The sequence below is a fragment of the Chanodichthys erythropterus genome, chromosome 20, assembly GCF_024489055.1.
Source record: "Chanodichthys erythropterus isolate Z2021 chromosome 20, ASM2448905v1, whole genome shotgun sequence".
NCBI classification, from domain to species: Eukaryota; Metazoa; Chordata; class Actinopteri; order Cypriniformes; family Xenocyprididae; genus Chanodichthys; species Chanodichthys erythropterus.
The window spans coordinates 23,805,500-23,829,346 of record NC_090240.1 but is presented as its reverse complement, the minus strand read 5'-3'; the positions used below and the strand labels follow the sequence as shown (position 1 = coordinate 23,829,346).

Here is a 23,847-nt window from a genome sequence, read left to right as displayed (position 1 = left end):
TAGTGAAAGCCAGCTGTGTAACTTGACTGTGATCAACCTTACAGTACATATAGTCCACTCCTGTAATTTCCACAAGAACTGACAAACAGTGGTGAAACATTTCATCACAACACTCCACAGCTCATTTGCCATCTCCTCCATTTCCATAGAGCTGTAATGTGTTTGGTCAGCTTTGCTGTATTCTTTAAAGTCATTTGAACCTTTTTTCGTGATATTCCTCAAACACTATTCAAATTATTCACGTAGGTAAAGCAGAGAGGCAAAAAGCCAGGGAGTGTAAAAGAGAGTGAGAATCAGGAAAGGGACAGCAAAGTGAGGTAAAAATCTGCAAATGCCAACAAGCTACTAAAAACAGCCTGTTTAACAGCTACATCTGTTAGTGGGAGATGGAAAAAAGACAGGGGATCAAACTAGGGGTTAGAGAACAGCTAATATACACAGGGCAGAACATACCAACCTTTTCAGACAGCGGTAACCCGACCTACAATTCCAAATACAATTTAGGGAGACAGAACTTTGTGAGCAAAAAAGGGGGTTAAAAATGTAGAATGTAAAAATGGTAAGAAAAAAAACCAACGAAGTAATCCTTATCTTTGAGGATCCAACATAATAGTTCGGCCAAAAAAAAAAAAAAATCCATGCATCTTAAAAAAAAGAAGTCAATATCGATATGGGAAAAGCATATGGAGGTAAAAGTCAGGCGGTAGAATGTCCAACTCAGATTCAGTGCAAAGAACTCCCATCAGATCAAAAACAGGCTGGAGAAAGAAATCCAAAAACATAATAAATCCATAATTTGGTTCTTCATAGAGCATTACTTCTGTTCTTCATTTTCATTAGTCCTTTGAAACAAAATTTCTCTGTGGATTTTTAAAAATATGAAGATGTAAAATTGTTCTGCATGATGCCTCTGAGACTTTAAATCCCTCTTCAGTGCAGTTAAATTAATTTGAATCTTATCCAGCCACCAACATACGGCTGAAAACAGTTCACTTTCCAGATATCCCATCAGAACAAGGTACCAGTGTTCTAACCGCTGTGACGTTAATAATCCAAGTCAACTCAGAAAACATGGGTGTTCGATCAATGTTTTACAAATCCCAGTGGAATTTCATTGACGTTTGGAAAAAGAGATCAATAATCCATTGGCATTGGAATAGTCCATTAGAAGCAGCTGACTTTCATCTTAGTTATAATGTATCCACAGTCTGCTGTAGTTCCAGATCCGTTATGGGGCTTTGTAATCCACTGGGATATTTCACATCCAAAGTGAGAAGTCTTCAGCCCCACAACAGCAATACCTCCATGCTTTACTTTGTGGATCCAAAAATCAGTTAATTCTTCAGGAGAGTATACCATATACTACTTTAAATCCATTCTTTTTTTCTTTGGCGTTCAGGGAAAAAAGCAAAAATGAACTTAAATGGTCTATAAATAAGTAATGAATAAACAAAGAGATTTGCTCACTGTGTTTCTGTCACATTCTACCATGTTGATCAATGGCAGAAGTCTCCCATGTAATTAAAAGCAAAACCCTAACACCACAAATAATCCCGAAAAAAAAAAGAGAAAAGAAATTGTAGTGACAGAATATCCTTGTCATTGGGTAATATTAATCCAGTGTGATTAAGAATCCACAGAACATCCAGAGCATTCCAGATCATCGAAGGGAAAGAACTGATCCTAAACCACCCATTTTATTAATCCAATTACCAATCAATGGGTCTTAATTGATCAACACTGTAATCGTGTTACAATAACAGAGTAAAAACACATGAAGTAAGACATTAATCCACCTTGGGCGGTACAGTACTCCAGAATAGGGCAATTCCAGGTAAGGCCGCGGTCACGGATGCGTTTTCGCTTCCAGAAATCCCGGAATATTTTGATATCCGAAACATGCCCTGGATTCTCTTCGCAGCGATATCCAACTCTGAGAGAATCCCCATGCAGAGGCACGCTAAGCTCTACATAATGATTATGAATTTCGATGCATGTTCACCATGCTTTGACAAACTTCAAAACTGGCTCATCTTTACACGGTGAGCGATGACAGACCTCAACCATCAAAGTGTGATGCCCAAATCACTACCCTCCAGTGTGTTCACTTAATTTCCCATATGTCCCCTGCCCCCAAAACAATAAATTAGCCCAATTAATGACGGAAATAATTGGGAGGGAGAGATGAGTTACAAGAAACGAATGGTCCCCCTGCCTTCAGAAAAACTATGTCCACTTACCCGTCTAGTCTGCGTTCAAAGCGTCCCTCTCTGCTGTGGAGTGACACAGGGGGCCCATACACAGGGCCCCCCGCCCCCCTTGTGAACCCTGAAACATCCCGCCCACGAGTGGCTATGGACAGGCTATCATCCAGGCCTCGAGCTGCACTGGGAATAGTTCCGGGCTCATTGTAATCGGTGCGCAGGTCCCTGTCTCCCATCTTGTTGACAGAATTATGAGCTTTCTGAGCACTCTTAATGTCCACAAAATCCACAAAAGCTGCAACTCCACCCTCCGATCCACGTTTTGGAAGGACCTTGACACTCTCCACACGTCCATACCTAAAAAAAAGAAAAAAAAGAAAAAAAAAAAAAAGAGCAAACAGGTATTTACTAGTAGCCAAACACAAATGCAATGCATGATGCTTGCATTAAATTACGCTGATATGAATAACCATTGTGCATACTGCCAATCCACAAAGAGCAGATTTGATTGTGCAAAAGAAAGAGTGAAAACAAACCTGTGTGCCAGTCATTTGTGCAATATGTAAATAAGTACATTCAAATAAAAACAAACTGCCTTCTGCATCACCACACAAAGATGTACCACTGTATGACTAGTATTAACCATATGCCAGTAATTCCTCCCTTCATCTGAATACATCCAATAATTATGACAGGAAAACAAATATCAGATTTTGATGGTCTGTTTCTGGAGCACCACAGCATTGCAAAACTAGTGCGGTTACGTTACACCATTAAGATGCATGTATGAATGCCAAAAATCAGTCAAATGTCATCACTGTCAAATCATTCAGGCTTGAAACCTCAGTATGATGTCTTGTTCTGCTCTATACCTCTTCAGGCCATGTTTGATGAACTTATGATCTAGGCTTAAGACATATAGGCTTAAGCTTCATGTAAATATACTAATATCAATCATTAAACCAAACAAAACATACATAAATAGAAGACAGGTGTACATAAGGGTTAAAACAACACTTGGTAAGCAAAGTATGAAAAAGACTAGGCAATTCAAAACAATAGGCATTCAAATGGAGGCTCTAGGTGAGCAGCTGTCTGACACACCAGTTCTCACACTTCACAACACAATCTCCGTCGCCATTTTACAAACCTATTCACACTGCTTATTCATTCTCCCGTCCCCCATCTTCAATAAGTACCTCTGCCGCACTGACCTGAGCTTTGACAGTCACCGTACACAAATCACTTCGGGGTACCATTTATTTAATTTAATTTCATAAATATATAGCTGTATTTCTCTCCTATGTGTATTTCAGAAAACAATTTCTCCTTTAATATTGCTCACAAATGAGCACGAGCGTGTTTTAATTTAGTTCCCGTTCAAAGGGCGACCGTTATTACAATTCAAAGCTAAATAGACAGGCATTTGAACAAAAGGCTACCGTAGAGGCAACAAAGCGCTTGGTCCAAGATGAATAAATTATTTACTCAAATCTTATATGTAGGTTCATCTCATATTATAGTGCGAAGTAATATCTTACGCTCATAAACTCCAGCCTGAACATCTCCAGCACAATACAGGCTATACAAAAACACCACTATAATGAGTTGGATCACACCTGCATCTTTCAAAGACTAACGTTACGTCTGATCGTATTTGTACAAATACGTAACTGTGCGTAATGAATGTGGTCAATAATTCGTTAAACAATGTTTAGGTAATTTAATATGTACATCTCTTAGAATACACATTGTTTCAAGGCAGCTTTACAAAAAATAACGTTCATGTTTAGAATATCTTCATGCATTATAGTCGCATTTAGCATATAGTTTGAGACTTTAAGCAGTTGAGATTTGCTATAGTATCGCTTTATGTGAGTATACTGTATGTATGCGGAGGAAGTTTGATATGTTTATATATAGAGAGCTGGGCGATAATACAGTTTACGTTTTATAAACAATAACGCAGCCGACTTTAAAGTTGATGTGTTCAACGTGTAAGTTAATATACAATCTCGCCACCTTATTTCAGACGAGAGATCAGGACAGATTCACACCATTTGCTTTCAACAAACCGTGTTATTCTGATTTCGTAACCCGTGGATTCGATGAAAAACGATACCTCGCATTACCTGAATCCAAACAGGTCAGACATTGGCATAGGTAACTTATGTGGGTGCAACGTGCAGACATGGGTGTTTTTAACACTGAAAACGATTAAAATAATGTCTTGCTGCCATGAAAGACAAAATAGCTGAATATATATTCACATCACCGCCATACACAAACTTCTCACTGACAACTTAAAACGTCCGATTGGTGCAGCAGTAGGAACTGTCGCCACATGCTCTCAGACTAGCATAATGATCATTTGCAGGATGGTCGTGAACGTTTTCATACATGAACTCGTCTTAAAAGTATCCCCACGTTTGACTTCTTATAGATGCAGCCACGGTCACCGCTTGCCTGCCATTCATGACATCTGAGCCGAAGAGGCTCAAAACAACACCCACTGTAATGCCTTTAATAGTAGACACCATTTAGCCCATTCAACTCGCAGTATATTTTTCAACCATCCAACAACAGAAGTTACTACCTTTATGTTGTGTTACTGACGTCTGGGGTGCAAATTAAAGCAAGCTGAAGCCAATATTTACGCAGCTACAAGTAATGCGCTTGAAGGCGACCCTCCGTGCTAATTAGCAACCTAGCGACGACTGCGACTCTCGAAAGCTAACTCACTAGCCAGCGTACATTAAGTGAGCCAAAACAAGCCAACTCAATAACAGCGAAAGTTGTGGCACACATTTAAGGTGTTAAACTCTGCACCGGTGTGCTGCTATTGTTTTCCCCCAATTACTTGAAGGAAGCACATTGCTGGATGTTGTCTCGCTCTCACAAATCGTCACTTACCGTTTGAAGTGCTCGATAATTTTTTCCTCTCGTACATTTTCTGGTAAATTCCCCACCCATAAATGTCTGGTTTCCCGGACCATACTGCGTTTTGGTGTCCCCCGATCATACAGAAGATTTTACTGAGTTAAATCCGACTGAATGTGTGTTACGGTGGGGCGAGTAGTTCCTCTGACTCGACACTACGATTGGACCCGCTTGCACTTGAAAGCTGTGTTGACTACGAGAGCCTGAACCTTGCTGTCGAGGAGCGCGCTCCGGTTCTTGACGAGATCGCGCATATGCAATGAGCACTCGGAATACCACATGGATCAAATCGGACAAGACATATTGAATATCACCTTTAAATGTTAAAATGTGCATATACGTTGGATTTATGCCCTGGTTAAGGTTGCAAGGTAAAAGTCAGACTTGGTTGCCTTTGCTTTAGTTTGACATTTGACAGGCTATTTGAAGAACAGGACTTTAAATATGCAAGTTAATCATAATCTTGGGGTGTACAGTGTTATGTGACTTGTGGTTTACCGCAAATTATTAATGACTCAGTGGCTGGACGGTGTTGACAGTATGATTCACTGTTGCTGCTTTGTATACGTTTGTACATCCATTTGTTTTCCCAAAATCCAGGTGGAAACCATCTGTTTGATATACGACTCACAAGTCAAAACAAATCATGAGTGCCTATTAGAAATAATTTTGACAACTGGATCTATCCAGATAACCTAATAATAGTTCCACCTGTATTTGTGGGAGATTATGGTCAGACATCTCCTCGACCTAACTACAAGAACGATATCTTTTTATAGTTATTGAAAAGACAAGCATCGCGTTGAATGTAAGCTTAATGCCAGTTTACAAGGGTCCAACATTTAAATAAGAATGATTAATAGTATCCAGCTTGCGGCAATCAATACCATCTTAAAGAAAATGCCCTATCATATAACATTTCCTTATTAAAATAAACGTTTGACTGTTTTCCAGCCATGCACGAGGAGTAAGGTTTGATTCACGCATGCGCCAGAATGCGGCAAAACAGGGACCGCAATGGATGAATCGCGCATGCGCTTTATACGCCCACATAGAGTTTTGACAAAGAGCAATTACAAACCCTCTGACTGGCAGAAAATTCTGGAACTTGTACTGAGGTGGAGCTGGTTCTCAAGCAAGCCACATACTAATCTTGAGTCTTCACGGGAATTGCATGGACTTTCTGGATCTGCCTAAATCCTTATTATTTATGGAATTTAACTAATAAAATGTAATTCTTTGACAGTGCTTTTGGAATTGGATATGGGATTAATTGCACAATGGAAATACAAATGCGCAATTTAGGCCTATACAGTATGGTTGCATGTTATACAATAAATTAATCCCCTTGGATACTTGGACACCAAATGTTCCTTTTTTTCTCCGCTCCTAAACAATTCAAGACGGTGTGGCAATCTTCTAAGGACAAGAAGAATTTACTGCTTTACTAAGTTACTAAAAAATATAATTGTAATCTATTTATTCGGCAGAGGAAACGACGGGTTTGTAAACAAAAAAGGACAAAATGTGGAATGCGTTTGGGAGAAATGTTTTGTCCATGTATGTCTGAGCGCATGAAAACATCTTGCATAGCCTTACTGTGAAGAATTAAACACCCACAGATTAAATACCAGACCAGAGCGATTTACAAAACAGATCACACACTCGATGTTCTTTATTGTTCATTTGTTACTTTTTGGCGCCAGATACCAAAATAATGTTTTTTTTTTAAATATGACGCCATTTTGAGCATAGCCAAGTGTAGACAAAACCAGCACAACAAAAGAAGTGACAGCGCCGCGGCCATTTTGTTTCCAGTGGAGCTATTTTGGGTTCAAGTTCAGTTTAACTTCTTTAGCGCTTGGCCTGGGTGCTGCTGCCAAGGGATTGACGCAACTGAAATGTTATAGGGCTCAAAAGATGTTAAAAGCCACCACGAAATTATGTTGTGTTATATAAAAGTGTAATTGCTGCTTTGAACTGTTTTTGTTGTATTTTATTTATATTATAATGCGTGGGTGCGTACAACTATTTGCTTCATAGATAGGCTAATCCAAAATCAATATTGTGACAAGAACTGAATTAGAAAACTGGGATTATAAATAATGTATAGGCTAGGTGTAGAGGGAATTCAGTTCACTATATAGGCCTATATACAGCGAATGGCTGTATATATTATGATAAAATTTATTCATAAGAAGGCCTTCATTTCATGCAGTACTAAAATAATGAGGGAGTAATGCATTTATTTTAAGGACAGAATAGCACATCTTAAATACTTAAATGTACATTTTTTAGACAAAACACAGACCCTCGTGGGGTTGTGTTTACAGCCTGGTATTTACTGAAGCAGCAATGATTGTATTTTGTAGAGAATATATAATTTAGGTTAAGTGTGTTTTCATCCAAGATCAGTCAAATTTTTCCAGTTTCTTTTGTTCTCCCTGGTTTCCAGGTCTTTTTAATGGGCCTTTAGGCACGTAGGTGGCATGCTGCAAAAATAAAGTATATTAGTTATCTAACGGATGATGTGGGGATCAAACAAAGACATCAGCAAATACAGTTCATTATTAGTGCTAACCTGATATATGGCTTCCAAAAGGTCTTGAGACGGTAACAGGCATGCAGCTTCACCATTGAAACAGATTAGAACATGGAGTACATCTGACCACCTGCCCACTGTGATTAGTAACACGAAAAGGCCACCCAGTCGCACAACAACTGTATTGAGAATCTGCTGGCCAGGCTGTTGACGGCAATCCTCTGAAAGAATCAGTATATATTCATGATTAGACTCAAAAGATGAGCAATGTTGGCGTGAAATGTACTTACATGCTGTTCAAAAGTCTGGGTACAGTAAGATTGCATTTTTGTTTTGTTTTTCCAAAGAAATTAATACTTTTACTTAGCAAGGACACATTAAATGAATCAAAAGTGACAGTATACTGTCTGAAGATAATTATAGGCTAATGTTTAAAAAAAGTCTTCTGTTTCAAATGAATGCTGTTCTTTTGAACTTTCTATTCATAAAAAAAGGAAAAGGAAAATATATCACATTTTCACCAAAATATTAAGCATGCAGCTCAACTGTTTTCAATATCGATAATAATAATAAATGTTTTGTGAGCACCAAATCAGCATTTTACATGCTGGATCATGTGACACTGAAGACTGGAGTAGATAATGGCTGCTGAGTATTCAGCTTCGCCATCAGTTACAGTTTAAAATATATTAAAATAGAAAAGATATTTTAAAATGTAATAACATTTCACATTATTACTGTGTTTACTGTATTTCTTATCAAATAAATACAGCAAAAAAAAGTGTCAAGGGAATTCCACTAAGTCAAGTAATTTCTTTGTCTTACCATTCATATACACAACCAGAAGTGTGTAGCAGATTGTGAGTGGGGTCCAAAATCGTAGAGCCTCACTGGTTGACAGAAATTGTTGGTTTATGTTTGATATGGCAGCGATTCCAGACACACTAAAAGTTATAATTAGGGCAATGCAGAGCCAGGTTAATATATAAGAGCTAGTGGTTAAGAGTCCAATGCAGAGTCCACAATAGCGCTGTGTGCTATGTATTAGATACATTGTCTTTACATGTCTCCAAACTTTGCTGCATCGGCTTGCCAAGAACCAGCTCAGTCCAACTGCAAGGAGGAGGCTTAGCCAGCCTTGTGGTGCCCCCTCATGGAGGAAATTAAGGCTGCAGGTTAGTGCGCAGCCCAAAGAGAACTGGCACTGGACAAGCAGCAGTAACAATGGGTCAGTTACCGAGTCCTAAACAAAAAGAACAGGAATGTTTTATCTAGAATGGTTACAAGATGTAATGCAAAAATGTATGAAATGTCACAATGAATTGTGTTCGTACTGATCCTCCTGTGATCCGTGCTGAAATGGCTCTAAGGGAGAACTCTAAAACTACCAGTGATGCAACACGGGACCCCACAACGGAAAGAACCGCTGTAAGGATCCAGAACTGGATTTTCTCTGTTAGACCATCATTAAGTCTGTTCTTTTGTTTAAGGTTTGTTTCAGGATCTGCAATACTTAAAATGACAGACAAGTGAAATATGCACAAAAAAAAAAAAAAAAAAATCCACATACCATCTTCATAGCTTTATATGTATTATTATCATCAACCATACAGCATGGGCTTAATAGCAAAGCACACATAATTAATATACTTACCTTTGTGTCTCAACAAACAAGTATGTTTTTAAAAGGTTACGGAGAATCCAGATTCCGCAAGCACCCACAAGCCCTGTGATTAACATAAACCCCACAACAAGCATTACAATTTTTTAATGTTTTTAAAAGAAGTTTCTTATGCTCACCAAGGCTGCATTTATTTAATCAGAAATGCAGTAAAAACAATGATATTGTGAAATATTATTACAAATTAAAAGAACGGTTTTCTATTTGAATATATTTAAAATTGTAATTTATTCCTGTGATGCAAAGCTGAATTTTCAGCATCATTATTCCAGTCTTCAGTGTCACAAAATCCTTCAGAAATCATTCTAATATGCTGATTTGCTGTTCAAGAAACATTTAATATTATTATCAATGTTGCAAACATTTGTGCTGCTTAATATTTTTCGTGATACTTTTTTCAGGATTCTTTGATGAATAGAAAGTTCAATTATCAACTTTTATTTGCATTCATTACATTAATTTATTAAAACATTTATCAAAATAGAAATCTTTTGTAACATTATAAATGTCTTCACTGTCATTTTGGATCAATTTAATGTATCTTTGATAAATAAAGGTATGAATTTCTCTCTTTTTTAATCTTACCACAAATGTTTGAATGATATAATTGTTTCCACAAAATGTTAAGCAGCACAAGACATACTGTAATATAATAATATATCAGTATATATTTATATTATATAATAAAATACTTTCATATACATTATATATATATATATATAGTACAGTCCAAAAGTTTGGAACCACTAAAATTTTTAATGTTTTTAAAAGAAGCTTCGTCTGCTCACCAAGGCTACATTATTTAATTAAAAATACAGTAAAAACAGTAATATTGTGAAATATTATTACAATTTAAAATAACTGTTTTCTATTTGAATATATTTCACAAAGTAATTTATTCCTGTGATGGCAAAGCTGAATTTTCAGCATCATTAGTCCAGTCTTCAGTGTCACATGATCCTTCAGAAATCATTCTAATATGCTGATCTGCTGCTCAAGAAACATTTAATGTGTACAATTGTACAAAATATTTGTGCATAATATTTTTTTTCAGGATTATTTGATGAATAGAAAGTTCAAAAGAACAGTGTTTATCTGAAATCTAATCTTTTGTAACATTATAAATGTCTTTACTGCCACTTTTGATTGATTTAATGCATCCTTGCTGAATAAAAGTATTCATTTCTTTCATTTCTTTTAAAAAAAAAAAAAAATTCTTACTGACCCCAAACTTTTGAACGGTAGTGTATAATGCTACAGAAGCTTTGTATTTCAGATAAATGCTGTTCTTTTGAACTTTCTATTCATCAAGGAATCCTGAAAAAAAAAAAGTACACAACTGTTTTCAACATTGAAAATAATCATAAATGTTTCTTGAGCAGCAGATCAGCATATTAGAATGATTTCTGAAGGATCATGTGACACTGAAGACTGGAGTAATGATGCTGAAAATTCAGCTTTGCATCACAGGAATAAATTACTTTGTCAAATATATTTAAATAGTACACAGTTATTTTAAATTGTAATAATATTTCACAATATTACAGTTTTTTTACTGTATTTTTAATTAAATAAATGTAGCCTTGGTGAGCAGACGAAACTTCTTTTAAAAACATTAAAAATCTTAGTGGTTCCAAACTTTTGGACTGTACTGTATATATATATATATATATATATATATATATATATATATATATATATATATATATATATATATATATATATATATATACACACACACACATAGTCCAAGCACATAGACAGATCATTTGCTTTTCAATATTAGTTATATATAATCAATTGAATGAATTAACTCCTTTATTAGAAATGAGTCACCTTGTAAAACACTATGTACAGGAATAGCACTTGGTGTTAGCCACGTAGGAACACTTGGCACAAACCAGGAAATGAAGGACAACATGCCTATGAAAGTGAGAAATTGTTTAATGCACTAATCACTTGTTTACATACTAGTCAAATTGGCCACACACACACACACACAAACAAAAACAAAATCTTAACAAATCAAAATCATCAATATCACTGACCTTATTTTGTTATATTCAGTCGCGTTGTTTGCGAACCTCACTCACGTAAGACCTTTATCTTTTGCAGATATGAGAGTTGGAGATTTGGTAGGCTAGATCTCAAAGGTCACTTAGGCCTTGATCACTTTTTACGACTGTATGAAGATTTGATTTATTACAGCCACAAAGTTTTAATGTATTTTTTTGGCCTCTTCCTGTGATTCAAAGCTTTGAAAACTATTATTTTTTTATTACATTTCTGCCCTCTGTTGGGGATTATTTCCATTTCTGGGTACAGATAACATGTATGTCCCATTGATTTCATGAGCACTTGAACTTTACACTGCATACAAGAGCTTTGAATGTGTAACAGCCACCCATTCACACTACATTAATATTACATTTTGTTGGTCATCAATGTACAGGTAAACACAAAAATAGGAGCAAATGGGATTACATATATTCAACATTAATAATTAATAATATTTATTTAGTTGTTTATGAAAATGTAATTATGTTTTCTGGGCTAGGAAACAGACACACTCCATTTGAATCTTTCATACTGTGAACCGTACTGGAATAGGACAATCAGCCATTAATCTGCAGTAATGTTCCTCAAAAGCAGCATCCTCTTCTGCACTGAAGTGATTCTTCCAGTCACCAACCTCACCTTTAAAATAAAAATAAATAAATATTCAGGAAAAAATAATATCCAGAAAAGATTAAATCATTCATTCGTACTTTAAAAATAACCTTTTCTCATGAACTCTGAGGCTGTACGATCAAAGATTGTGTCTGGAATAGTTGAGTAGTTTGCCATGGGGTTTTCTCGCATAGCAGAAAACACTGTCATTTGCACAATATGATCTATCATACTTTTCGATAACTGCTTTCCAAGGAATTGAGCAATGCGGATTACTTCACGAACAGGGTCCTGAAATGATAAATAAGTTATAGGCTACAATTTACTCAAAATACTCAAGCAATAAGTACTGAGACTTTTTATAGAAAAAATAATAGGCTATGTATGAATGTTTTGTAGAAAGCAGATTGACCTCTTTCATGTCTTCAAAGAATATGTAAAGAATTTTCTTGTTTTGCCTTTCCCTCCAGTATCCTTTAACATGGTCATACCAGGATCCCCAACCCACTGAAAAAAAAATGATTCAGTCATTACGAGTTCATTCAAGCCATCATCATTTAGTCCGCTAACATTTAACACGACACAGAATAAGGCAATATAATGAATTATGACTTACATTGCCCTGTCATGAACTTTTCCAGATATTGCTGCCAAGTGCCAGGCTCTGGCTGGGTAAGATTCATGCGGTCAAAATGATAATATGAAACCACAGTGTCTTTCGGATTACGGGCCATATATATAACCTATGGAGAAATGCAGGAGGGGTTGGCATTCATATAAAATAATGTTATATTTTTAAGGCTACAGCACATAAAAACTTCTTTTAACCTTGCAACCAGCCTCCCAGAAAGAACGAGGCACAAGTTGGATGGGAAGATGAGTTTTGATAACACGAGGGGGATCCATAACCTCCAGCTTAGTTATACCTAAAACATTACACAGTTTAATCATATACTTGCATAAACATATAGGCTATATAACCATTACGCCTATATGGAAAGTCCCCTTAAAGGTGCCCTAGAATCAAAATTTGAATTTATCTTGGCATAGTTGAATAACAAGAGTTCAGTACATGGAAAAGACATACAGTGAATTTCAAACCCCATTGCTTCCTCTTTCTTATGTAAATCTCATTTGTTTAAAAGACTTCCGGAAAACACGCGGATCTCAACATAACACCGACTGTTACGTAACAGTCGGGATCATTAATATGTATGACCCCAATATTTGCATAATGCCAGCCCATGTTCGAGCATTAGACAAGGAAAGGCAGTATTAACATCTGGATCTGTGCACAGACAAGGTAAGCAAGCAAGAACAGCAGCGAAAAATGGCAGATGGAGCAATAATAACTGACATGATCCTTGATAGCATGATATTTTTAGTGATATTTGTAAATTGTCTTTCTAAATGTTTTGTTAGCATGTTGCTAATGTACTGCTAAATGTGGTTAAAGTTACCATCGTTTCTTACTGTATTCAAGGAGACAAGAGCCGTCGCTATTTTCATTTTTAAACACTTGCAGTCTGTATAATTCATAAACACAATTTCATTCTTTATAAATCTCTCCAACAGTGTAGCATTAGCCGTTAGCCACAGAACATAGCCTCAAACTCATAGAGAATCAAATGTAAACATCAAAATAAATACTTTACTCACATGATTCGATGTTTGCACACAGCATGCATGACGAACATCTTGTAAAGATCCATTTGAGGGTTATATTAGCTGTGTGAACTTTGTAAATGCGCTGTAATATAGTCGAGAGCTTGTGTGGCAGGGAGCACGCAATTTAAAGGGGCGGTGCGCTGAAAAAATGAGTGTATAGTTAATGATGCCCCAAAATAGGCAGTTAAAAAAATTAATTTAAAAAAATCTATGGGGTATTTTGAGCTGAAACTTCACAGACACATTCAGGGGACACCTAAGACTTAATATTACATCTTGTGAAAAAGCATTCTAGGGCACCTTTAAACCAGTGTTTGTGTGTGTGTGTGTGTGTGTGTGTGTGTGTGTGTGTGTGTGTGTGTGTGTGTGTGTGTGTGTGTATGTGTTAAAGTTACCAAACATTTTCTTTTTTGGTTCTATAAAACATACCAGCACTTAAACCATCTGGGGAGGTCATCTCTAAGAACGGCATGCGCTCTTGAGTAGGCGCGCGCCTGCACCTTCCAACATCCCCTTCATTCAGGATGTGATCCACTACTTCCTGTGTCCATGTAGTTCCTTTTACAGACGATATGGTTTTATTATTTAAACTGATTTGTGTTGTTTTAGTCGTGTTGTTTCCTTCTTCTGTACTCTACCTGCTTTAGGATATGTGGCAATGAGCAAATCCTCTTTTGACGCCTGGAACTGTTCCACTCTTGCCCAGTACTTCACCACCCGCTCTGGTAATGGGATACCCTGAATTTGAAACAACGCTTCCCGTGTTGTCCCATCCATATTTCCCTTACTAGCTGTGATTAAGCAAATAACCGTTTCATAATTGTTAACCAAAACATGGTAATGTGTTTTATATTATAGAATAATTTTTGTGAGTCCAAATCGTTTCAAGGCTCACTATGATTTAGCATTATTGATTTTCTGTTGCTGAATGTTAAACGACTTAGTAGCCTAGTACAAAACGAAACACGAAATAATTAATACGCTGATTTTTAAAAAAAAAAAATTAGCCTATTATTTAATTCCTATTAGCAATTACCTTGAGAACTTTGGACTGAAGCAGACCGGGCACGTGATGATGGATGTGTTTTATAGTCGGTAGCTACTGGTTTGTACACATTCTTGCTTTGCAACGAAATGCGCAGTAGAGTGCGCACTTGTCCTTCTGACGTGCTTTATCCTCTGAAACTATTTTAAAACCATTTTCTGTCGTATTATTATTATATGGTAATTATATAAGATGTTAAAACTACAGTATACAAACCCTGGCAAAAAATTATGGAATCACCACACTTAGAGGAAATGTACTCAGATTTTTTACTTTTTAACAAACAAACAAATCACAGATATAACCAAAAAAAAAAAAAAAAAAAGTTTTCTTAAATAGCTTAACATTCTGGCTTCATTAAACATGCCTTCAACAAAATCACTTATATTTTTTTTTATTAATGGCATGTCTTTTTACAGATCAAGTAGAGGAAAAAAATATGGAATCATTCAATGTTGAGGAAAGAATTATGGAATCATCATCAGCAAAAATAAAAAATACAATTAGTATTTTGTTGCTTCTATTCTGGCTTTTATGGACTTGCAATATTCCCCATCAATCTGTTTCCAGCGTTCTCGAATAGCAGTTGACAACAGCTTTGCAGGATGAAGCCTTAGACCATTTTTTTTCAATTTCCACCATAAATTTTCAATTGGATTGAGATCCGGAGTGTTTGCTGGCCATGTCATTGAGTTGATGTGCCTTTCCTGAAGAAAAGCTTTAACACTCTTTGCTCTGTGGCAAAGATGCATTGTCATCCTGAAAAAAATTGCTTCATCATCACCAAACCTATTTTCTATGTATGGGATGAGAAAAGTGTCCAAAATTTCAATGTACACCGGTGCATTGACTGCTGAGGTAATGACTGCCATCTCCCCTGGTCCTTTACCTGATATGCAACCGCATATCATAAATGAGTTGGGAAATTTGATTGTTTTCTACAGGCAGTCATCTTTATATATTTTGTTAGAACGGCACCAGACAAAAGTTCCAGCATCAACTCTTTGGCCAGTGCAGATTTGTGATTCATCACTGAATATCACTTTCATCCAATCATCCTTGATTGCTTCTCCTTAGCCCACTGTAACCTTGTTTTCTTCTGTTTTGGTGTTAGTGCTGGTTTTCGTTTGGCTTTTTTATATTTAAATCCCATTTCATTCAACCGGTTTCTTACAGTTCTGTCACAAACATTGACTCCTGTTTCCACCCATTTGTTTTGTTGTGCATTTTCTGTTTTCAAGGCATATTGTTTTGAGTTTTCTATCCTGACACTTTGACATCTTCCTTGGTCTGCCTGTGTGTTTTCCTTGTATAACCTTCCCATTCAGTTTATACTTGCACCAAATTTTAGACACAGCAGACTGGGAGCAACCAACTTCTTTGGCCACACTCCATGTTGAAATTCCTTGTTGAATGAGTTTTATAATCCTTTATAATCCTCGTTAAGGTGTGTAAGCACTCTATTTTAACTGATGACTAATTAGCACTTTTAGACTTGTCCTGGTATTTGTTTTAGAAATGGAAATTAAAAGATGATTCCATAATTGTTTCCACAACATTGTATGATTCCAAACTTTTTTCCTGTACTTGATCTGGAAAAAGACACGCTGTTAATAAAAGATATGTCAGTGAAGTTTTTTGAGATATGTTTCATATAGTCATAATGTTAAGCTATTGAAAAAAGAAAAAGAAAAAAAAAAACTTTTTTTGTGCCATATCAGTGATTTATGTGTTTGCTATAATGTAAAATATCTGAGTGAAATTCCTCCAAGTGTGTTGATTCCATACTTTTTGCTAGGGGTTGTAGGACTAAAAAATAATAGCATTTCATTTGTACCTATATCTATAAAATATTTAATATCCTTTTACTTAATGAAGTGTAAGAGCACTTTATAAGCTACTTACTAATAAAGATGTAATTTAATGCCTAGGCTGTTTATTATTATTATTATAAAAGAGTAGTGTGTTCTGTTTTGTTGTTGTCATTTGAGCTGAAGTCTGTGCTGTTTATGATGAATAAAAGTAGCTTATATAAGTTGAAGAGGTAAAATCAGTATTATATGAGCTATTTTAGGCTGTTTACTATTCATTTTCTATGAAGTTTGTCATTTTTGCAAACTTTCCAAATTTTGGGGGTGAATTTTCGACAACAGTGAATGTCCAGAGGCCACAGTAAGTCTATCCTCCCTGCAGCAGGTGGCGCTACCGTGTAAGACTCACTAGCTCACTAAGCAGCTCACTGACGCTGTAGAGGGAAAATGTGCGTTAGCGTGTGGACTGAGGGAAGCCCCTAGTTAGCCAAGAGTGGAAACATGGATGATGAGGAGGTCGCCGAGAGCTGGGAAGAGGCCGCCGACAGTGGGGTAAATATGCGATAGCTGCGCTTTCTCCGCGCTTGCACAGACTGTCTTTTCAGTGTAGGCAGCCTCGCGTTGAGCATTAGAATGATTCATCCCACTGGCTTCATGCTAGCTTGCTAGTCACGCCTGTGTATTTAGAGTTGGGCGGTAGGCCGCAGTTAAAGGGAAACTGGTCCCAAAACAGATGTTGTGGGATATTTTTACTTTAAACCAGTAGGTATAAATAGAGACGATTTTGATGATGGCAGCTGGTGAAGCGGCACGTTCGTGAGTCACGTTAAACAATTTGTGTTCTAAGCAAATGACATAAACTAACTGCTAACTAATGCTAGTTAGCCGGTGCAACTTCTGTTGCATAAAAGGGAGAAATCTTTCTTTGCCATCGCGTCTGAAACCAAAGATGGCTGCCGAATGGACTGAGACTTGTTGGATGTCATAGACAAAGTATTGTAATCGTGTCTTATTATGTGTATTCAGAGTTTATTTTTATGCGGAAATACGATTTGAAAGCAGCTGAGTATCGAGGTGGGATAGTCCCCATTCAGACAGTCAACAGGCGGTTTTCACAAGTTTTCAGTTTCTCTTGGGGTCTGTTGTAAATTATACTGTTTGCAAATTCACATCTTTATTTAATATAAGTATTTGTTGGGATTTGGGATAAAAATGGAAGGTTTGTCCAAAAAAGAAAGTATGGCTCTCGTTATAACTTTCTGCTTCTTGTAGAGATGCGTGGATCTCGTGAGCCGTGCTATTGTTTTGCAGATTAATTTGAAAGAATAGTTCAGTCAGAATGAAAAAAAAAAAAAAAAGAAGCTTTTCATCACTTTACAGGCCTTTTTTCTTCTGTACAAAATAATATATGTTGAGGCAGAATCTTATTGACCGGCAGTCTCTATTCACATTCATTAAAAATTTTTCAATACAATTAAAAGTAAGTCGTGATTGAAAGTCTCCTGTTGTGTTTGACAGAAGAAAGTCATACATGTTTACAACGAAAATTATGAATAAATGATGACAGAATTTTCATTTTTGGGTGTACTGTCTCTTTAACTGTGCCCTTTAACAGTGAAAAAGCCCAATGGTGTGAATTGCTTTACCTTGTCTCCTGTTTACTTAACCTCTGATTTAGTGTATATATCTGATAAAGCAATATGGCATAATTTATCATGTCTGCTTTCAAATTTTGAACTCTTTTTTTTTCTTAAAGGTTGGCAGTAACATCTACACCCCTGCCATTAGGCTCTGTAAACAAGTTTCCCTCCATTTAAATGTTTCCTCTGTCTCTGTTTAGAAAGGCCATATATTGTCTACCTACTCAAGCAGCACTCTGTAATTCGGCCCTGTCATTAATTTAGCCACTGCACTATGGATGTATAAATAACTTTGTGAAATTGAAAACTTGCTGCGGCTTCAGAGGCCCCCTCCTTGAAGCGGCATGACTGTACTGTTTTGTAAGATTGCCTCATGCTATAATATCTCCAATAGAATGTATTTTATTTAATTTTTGTATGTCTTGACTTTGAACTTAGGAAATGGAGAGAAGACTAGAGGAAAAGCTTCGAATCAGTCAGAAAGAAAGGTATGTCAGGTCAACCCTGTGTTTTGAGTGCCTGTTTTGTGCCTTGTTTTACTCCTAATCATCTTTTTTTATGCTCTTCCAGACTTTCAAGTGGCAGTTCGAGCCGTTCTCCAATGAGAACAGCGATCGTAATCCAGGATGACTCCCTTCCCGCGGCACCCCCACCACAGATTCGTATTTTGAAGCGGCCCTCCAGTAATGGATCTTTAGGATCGTCTGTGACGCAGACTCGACCCTCCCCGCAAGTAAAATCCTTAGCTCAGCGAGAGGCAGAATACGCAGAGGCCAGGAAGAGAATCCTCGGCAGTGCTACTCCTGATGACACACCACAAGAGAGACCCAATTCAGACCGGTAAAATACTGACATGGTGAATAGAGCAAAACTTCTCATGGTTCTGGAAGCTAAAATTTATTTTTTTATGATAATGCATAACCTTTCCCATGCGTTCTCACCATTAGATCTGAGATTGTGCTGTATATGCTTCGATAATCTCTATTCAGTTTTCACAAAATATGGTTTAGATTAGGTTCAGAGGTCTCACAATGCTTGGTATCAATGTTCTCTGTCAACTCAGGTTTTTTCCAGAGTTTGTGATTAAGTCTGAAGCACGTGCGGCAAACAGCCAATCCCACGGAACATGGAGAGCATCCTTTTTGACTTGTTTTTGTGAGAGACATGGCACAATTCATTTCTCTTCTGAAGATTAAGATTATTAAAAATATAATGCATTTATTAGGCAGGAATAAACACTGCTGCAGCAAAAGTTTGAGAAGGCAGCAGAAAGAAAATATCTGACTAAATGCATGTGAATCAAACAAATAGACCTAATAATTTATATGGTTTCACAAAGAGCTCAAATGAATGCATGTGAATTTAATCTGTTTTACAAACGTCATATGTATTTATTTTAATTTAAAAGCAAAGTTTAACATTAATGGTCAATTAATATAATATTTATATGAATAGGCCTATATAATAATATGAATATATAATTATAATTCATATAATATAAATACAATCAATAATTAGCAAAAGATTGGAAATTTTCTCTAAATTTCTTTCACTCTAAACTGCTTTAATTTGGAGAGATATGTCCAGATTTAGTGTATGATCTCTAACCCAGAATAAAACCTCCTCTGGAGCAGGTTAGCCGTGTAGCGTAAGTTACCATGGTGATGAACACAGCTAAAAAACCAATCCACCTTCTTGAGCCCGAAAAACCAAAGTTTGCTCAAACTATCTCAAACTTACCTGGGTAGCAACTGAAACCGGCTTAATGCAACAGGCCACTGATGTCACTTGGAGAAGACTTTACAGAGTACTTGACTCTTGCATTGTCAGTAAAAGTTCTGGACCAAAAAAATGGATGTAAATAACTTCACAACATTTCTTTCCCTCAAGAGGTGCATCAATTTTTGGTCAAGATCTTGTATTGACAATGCAAGAGGTGAGCACTCTGTAAAGTCTCCTCCAGCACATCCCAAAGACTTTCAGTGAATTTAAGGTTTGTGCCCTGTTGCATAAAGCACCTTAAGTTTTTCCCTTAAGTATGACTTATTTATGACTAAATCACTTAAGGCGTGATTTCCCCTTAACTAAGGGAATGATTTAGGGTGTTGCATATAATTAATACAAAATTTATGAGCCGGTTGTTGTTAGATTTCATTGGTGATTTCAAATATGAAATGTAATCATAAGGTTGGCGAACAGTTTTGGTGAATTTGATGTTTCCCCATTCAATGAGATAGGGCATGATGCCCAGGATGCCCGAGAGGCGTTTCAAAGATGGCCGCCGAGTGAAATGACTCGTCTTAAAGGGACTTTGGTTATACTTAAGGGTGTTGCAGAAAATAACAGTTAAGTTTAAGGGAAACATGAAGGCGATCTTAAGGGAAAACTACACTTAAGGTGCTTTATGCATCCGGGCACTGGACTCAGAGGTGCCAATTCATGTGTGAAAATGATTCTTCATGCTCCCTCCCAAACATTCTTTCACAATTTGAGCCTGATGAATCTTGACATTATCATCCTGGAATATAGCCATGATGTGTCTTCGTACATGGTTGTTTAAGAAATGAAAAGCTACAAAATCCATCAGTTACGGTTAGAAGAACTGTTGCCAAACATATAACAAGCTAGAAACCTAATAATCACTGTAATAATGATCCAATCATAGACTCTTAAAGGGGTAGTTCATCCAAAAATGAAAATTATCCCATGATTTACTCACCCTCAAGCCATCCTAGGTGTATATGACTATCTTATTTCAGACGAACACAATCAGATATGTATTTAAATATATCCTTGTTCTCCGAGCTTTATAATGGTTGTGAATGGGGGCCAGATTTTGAAGCAAAAAAAAAATGCATTCATCCATCATAAAAGTAATCCATACAAGTCCAGTGGGTTAATAAAAGCTTTCTGATGTGAAGCAATGGGTTTTTGTGAGAAAACATATACATATTTAAAACTTTATTAACTATAATAACTAGCTTTCAGCAGATGGCTGTACTCGTCGATTTGCCGCAGAAGAGTAATCTCTGACCCGATGCAGTGATGAATGCGGAAGAGCAGAGGATGAATTAGAAGTTTAAAATGATTTTTTAAATTATATAAGAGAAGAGGAGCTTGAGTTTGTTGCCCAGCCCAATTTGTTTGAATTGCGAGAGGTGTCTAAGCTTACGATATTCCTACATCGCGTCAGGTGGTTACTCATTTGGCGCAAGTCGACTTGCACAGTATGCGTACGGTCGTCCGCCGGAATCTAGTTATTTGAAGTTTTAAATATAGATATTTTTCTCACAGAAACGCATGGAGTCGTATGGATTACTTTAATGGATAATGCATTGTTTTTTTTGACTTCAAAATGTGGCCCCCCATTCACAACCATTATAAAGCTTTGAGGAGCAAGGATATCTTTAAATATATCTCCGATTGTGTTCGTCTGAAAGAAGATATACAACTAGAGGATGGCTTGAGGGTGAGTAAATCATGGGATAATTTTCGTTTTTTCAATTAGGTAGTGTATTTAAGAAATAGGCTAATTGAAATCTCTGGAGAGAATATATGCAAAAGTACTTCCAGAACCAAAGATGAAGCAATTTTGATATTTATGAATGGCTACTTTTAAAATGTCAATTTTCTATTTTTGATTGTATATTTTACACGTTGTCTATCCTCAATCAGATCTCCACGTGGAAGCAGCCATACACTTTCAGAGGAAAACAGATCAGGAAACCATGTGGTTCGACAGCCAGCAGGTCCAGATGGTACACAAGGCTTTCACCACCAGCGCAGATAGGAATAGCAGCCTTTCCTGGGAGGAAGGGAGAGGCGATGGTGGGTCTCCTACGATACGGTTGAAAATCTAATCATTTTTATCAATATTTAGGATGTGAGTTTTTCAAATAAGTATAAAACCCTCTCAAATCCAGCACGGCGTGTGTGGAATGTAACGGGGGGGAAAGAAACATGATCCAGAGGAGCGGATGGGGAACGTTCCCCACTTTTTACACTGTGATGAGGACCTCGCTTCCGGACACTGCTCACTGTGATGTCCAGCCCCCACCCCTGAAAATCAAAATGAAAATAGAGAGAAACGAAACAGAACTGCAGAATGATTGTTCCTTCCTCACGTAACTCAGCCGTCACTGGCAGCCAGCCTGAAAAGTCATGCAAGCAAGCCCTATGAAGAGACATTTGAAACTGAAGATAACAAGTCCTGGATGTGCTAAAACCGATAAAAGGATGGTATGAGGCACCAGCTTCCTTCAGCAATAATTCTAGAAATATCACTAATTATTCAGACCTCCCTTCCACACTGTTCTCTCAAGCTTTTGTATTGCTTGTGTTTGTCTTTTGTTTTAATTTTGCTTATTACCGGCTCGGTCTGCTAACTGCCATATGTTTTTAAATGGGTAAGAAACAGTGAGGGTGTAATGTGGAAACTTAAGCTGACTTTAAGTTCTTTATTGTTTACGGTTTTCTTTTTTTTTTTTACTCATGGGTCTTCCTCTAACTGTCCTGATTTCTACATAAAGTAAACATAATAAAAAAACTAGTAGAAAATTAAATGAGTGCAGCAAATGGCATTTTTAAACCGTTTCTATGCCTTTTATATGATTTAAAAAGGTAGTCATTTTTAGATCTGTGCATTTTTAAGTGAAATCCAACGGAAAGATGAGTTCTGTAAATATTTGTTGTGCTGGGAGAACTGGAGGGAGTGAAGCGGGGGGGGGGGGGGGGATTTTGCTGGCTCTTCTCGCCTCACTTCCTCATCAAATCTGCTGTTGGCCATTTTCTTTTCTCTCTCTTTTTTTACTTATGTAGGAACTCAGGTTGTTGTGAGGAAATATGAGCGAATGAATGAAGTTGTGTATCAGTGAATAGGTTTTTAACTGAATGATGGTGCAATGTTAAGCTTACATGAAGTATGGCTTCAAGATCATTTGAAAAACACCTCTATGACTGGATTACAGAATATCCTATAAGAGATTATTTAACTTTATTGAAACCTAAGAGAAAAGTGTGTGTCACACCGGTGGCTTAACAACGCAACTATTGGAGTGTTAAGTCAGTTGACCTAGTTGCTTTGGCTCTTGCAATACAATGTCTATAACATGGAGAGCCATACTACCTTTTTTGACTGTAACTCCTTGCTTTTTTTTTTTTTTTTTTAAATTTCCTTCCTAAACCTTCCTCTCCTGTGATGTCCATGAATGATATCTCTGACTCCTGCAGTTTATGGAAATACCCTTTAATCTGATATGTCATTGTTCACCCATTGTGCTGTAACAAATCAGACCAGACGGGTTTGTCATGCCCTGCCTGAGAACACAGAAATCTGCCTGTAAATACTTTTCAAAATGCCCATTTAATAAAGACTTTTTAAATAATGTCTCTGGATAACATTTTTTAAAATAATTAAATTCTTATATTTTTTTTTACAGAATGTTGCAGTGTTTATTATAAAGGATTTATCCGTGCATTTTTTTTTTTCAAATTCATATGCCTGAAATCCAGTCCCACTCTACTTTTCTAATTCCAGAAGCCATTTCACTGATTTACATTACAAATTTAATTATATGGAATAAAAGATTATCGCAACTTCTGTTTCATGCCAACTTTAATTGGTTAATCTTATATCAGTGATTCTAA

General features: G+C 36.7%; 4 protein-coding genes across 6 annotated transcripts in view; 1 reads left to right on the top strand and 3 right to left on the bottom strand.

Moving 5' to 3' along the window:
• The window catches only part of spen (spen family transcriptional repressor), a 32,982-nt gene extending 27,617 nt beyond the window's left edge, over positions 1-5,365 (bottom strand). The window contains exons 1-2 of one of the 3 annotated variants that reach the window (XM_067370982.1): positions 5,118-5,365; positions 2,241-2,561 (exon numbers count right to left, since the gene is read on the bottom strand). In XM_067370982.1, coding sequence (XP_067227083.1) covers positions 2,241-2,561; positions 5,118-5,200 — 404 coding nt within the window. In that variant the 5' untranslated portion in view covers positions 5,201-5,365. Of the gene's footprint in view, positions 1-2,240; positions 2,562-3,745; positions 4,060-4,800; positions 5,009-5,117 lie in introns of those variants that run through there. The other 2 variants (XM_067370983.1, XM_067370985.1) reach the window with 2 other exon arrangements.
• Positions 5,366-7,363: 1,998 nt separating this feature from the next.
• tmem82 (transmembrane protein 82) lies at positions 7,364-11,550 on the bottom strand. Its single transcript, XM_067370987.1, has 7 exons — positions 11,416-11,550; positions 11,204-11,290; positions 9,341-9,413; positions 9,021-9,198; positions 8,512-8,929; positions 7,726-7,907; positions 7,364-7,636 (listed from the first exon to the last, which is right to left on the bottom strand). Exons 2-7 carry the CDS (start codon positions 11,286-11,288, stop codon positions 7,556-7,558), a joined length of 1,017 nt encoding a protein of 338 aa, XP_067227088.1. The 5' UTR covers positions 11,289-11,290; positions 11,416-11,550; the 3' UTR covers positions 7,364-7,555.
• A 378-nt stretch (positions 11,551-11,928) lies between these two features.
• On the bottom strand, positions 11,929-14,864 carry sult1st5 (sulfotransferase family 1, cytosolic sulfotransferase 5). Its single transcript, XM_067370988.1, has 8 exons — positions 14,742-14,864; positions 14,344-14,496; positions 14,135-14,263; positions 12,866-12,963; positions 12,654-12,780; positions 12,450-12,544; positions 12,148-12,328; positions 11,929-12,064 (listed from the first exon to the last, which is right to left on the bottom strand). Exons 2-8 carry the CDS (start codon positions 14,480-14,482, stop codon positions 11,952-11,954), a joined length of 882 nt encoding a protein of 293 aa, XP_067227089.1. The 5' UTR covers positions 14,483-14,496; positions 14,742-14,864; the 3' UTR covers positions 11,929-11,951.
• A 2,118-nt stretch (positions 14,865-16,982) lies between these two features.
• szrd1 (SUZ RNA binding domain containing 1) lies at positions 16,983-23,726 on the top strand. The gene is made up of 5 exons (XM_067371964.1): positions 16,983-17,113; positions 18,640-18,689; positions 18,772-19,041; positions 21,877-22,029; positions 22,125-23,726. The coding sequence occupies exons 1-4, from the start codon at positions 17,063-17,065 to the stop codon at positions 21,989-21,991; spliced, it is 486 nt and encodes a 161-aa protein (XP_067228065.1). The 5' UTR covers positions 16,983-17,062; the 3' UTR covers positions 21,992-22,029; positions 22,125-23,726.
• The last annotated feature ends 121 nt before the right edge of the window (positions 23,727-23,847 follow it).

What these genes read in the sequence shown, in the direction of transcription:
- szrd1 (XM_067371964.1), top strand. Translation starts at nt 17,063, where the DNA reads ATGGATGATGAGGAGGTCGCCGAGAGCTGGGAAGAGGCCGCCGACAGT. An exon ending in CGAATCAGTCAGAAAGAAAG is followed by an intron (nt 18,690 to 18,771) that starts GTATGTCAGGTC and finishes ATGCTCTTCCAG; the next exon opens with ACTTTCAAGTGGCAGTTCGA. An exon ending in GAGAGACCCAATTCAGACCG is followed by an intron (nt 19,042 to 21,876) that starts GTAAAATACTGA and finishes ATCCTCAATCAG; the next exon opens with ATCTCCACGTGGAAGCAGCC.
- sult1st5 (XM_067370988.1), bottom strand. Translation starts at nt 14,482, where the DNA reads ATGGATGGGACAACACGGGAAGCGTTGTTTCAAATTCAGGGTATCCCA. An exon ending in TCTGGGAGGCTGGTTGCAAG is followed by an intron (nt 12,781 to 12,865) that starts GTTAAAAGAAGT and finishes ATTTCTCCATAG; the next exon opens with GTTATATATATGGCCCGTAA. An exon ending in TCTTTGAAGACATGAAAGAG is followed by an intron (nt 12,329 to 12,449) that starts GTCAATCTGCTT and finishes TTATCATTTCAG; the next exon opens with GACCCTGTTCGTGAAGTAAT.
- tmem82 (XM_067370987.1), bottom strand. Translation starts at nt 11,288, where the DNA reads ATGTTGTCCTTCATTTCCTGGTTTGTGCCAAGTGTTCCTACGTGGCTA. An exon ending in TTGTTTGTTGAGACACAAAG is followed by an intron (nt 9,199 to 9,340) that starts GTAAGTATATTA and finishes TGTCATTTTAAG; the next exon opens with TATTGCAGATCCTGAAACAA. An exon ending in CACGGATCACAGGAGGATCA is followed by an intron (nt 8,930 to 9,020) that starts GTACGAACACAA and finishes CTTTTTGTTTAG; the next exon opens with GACTCGGTAACTGACCCATT.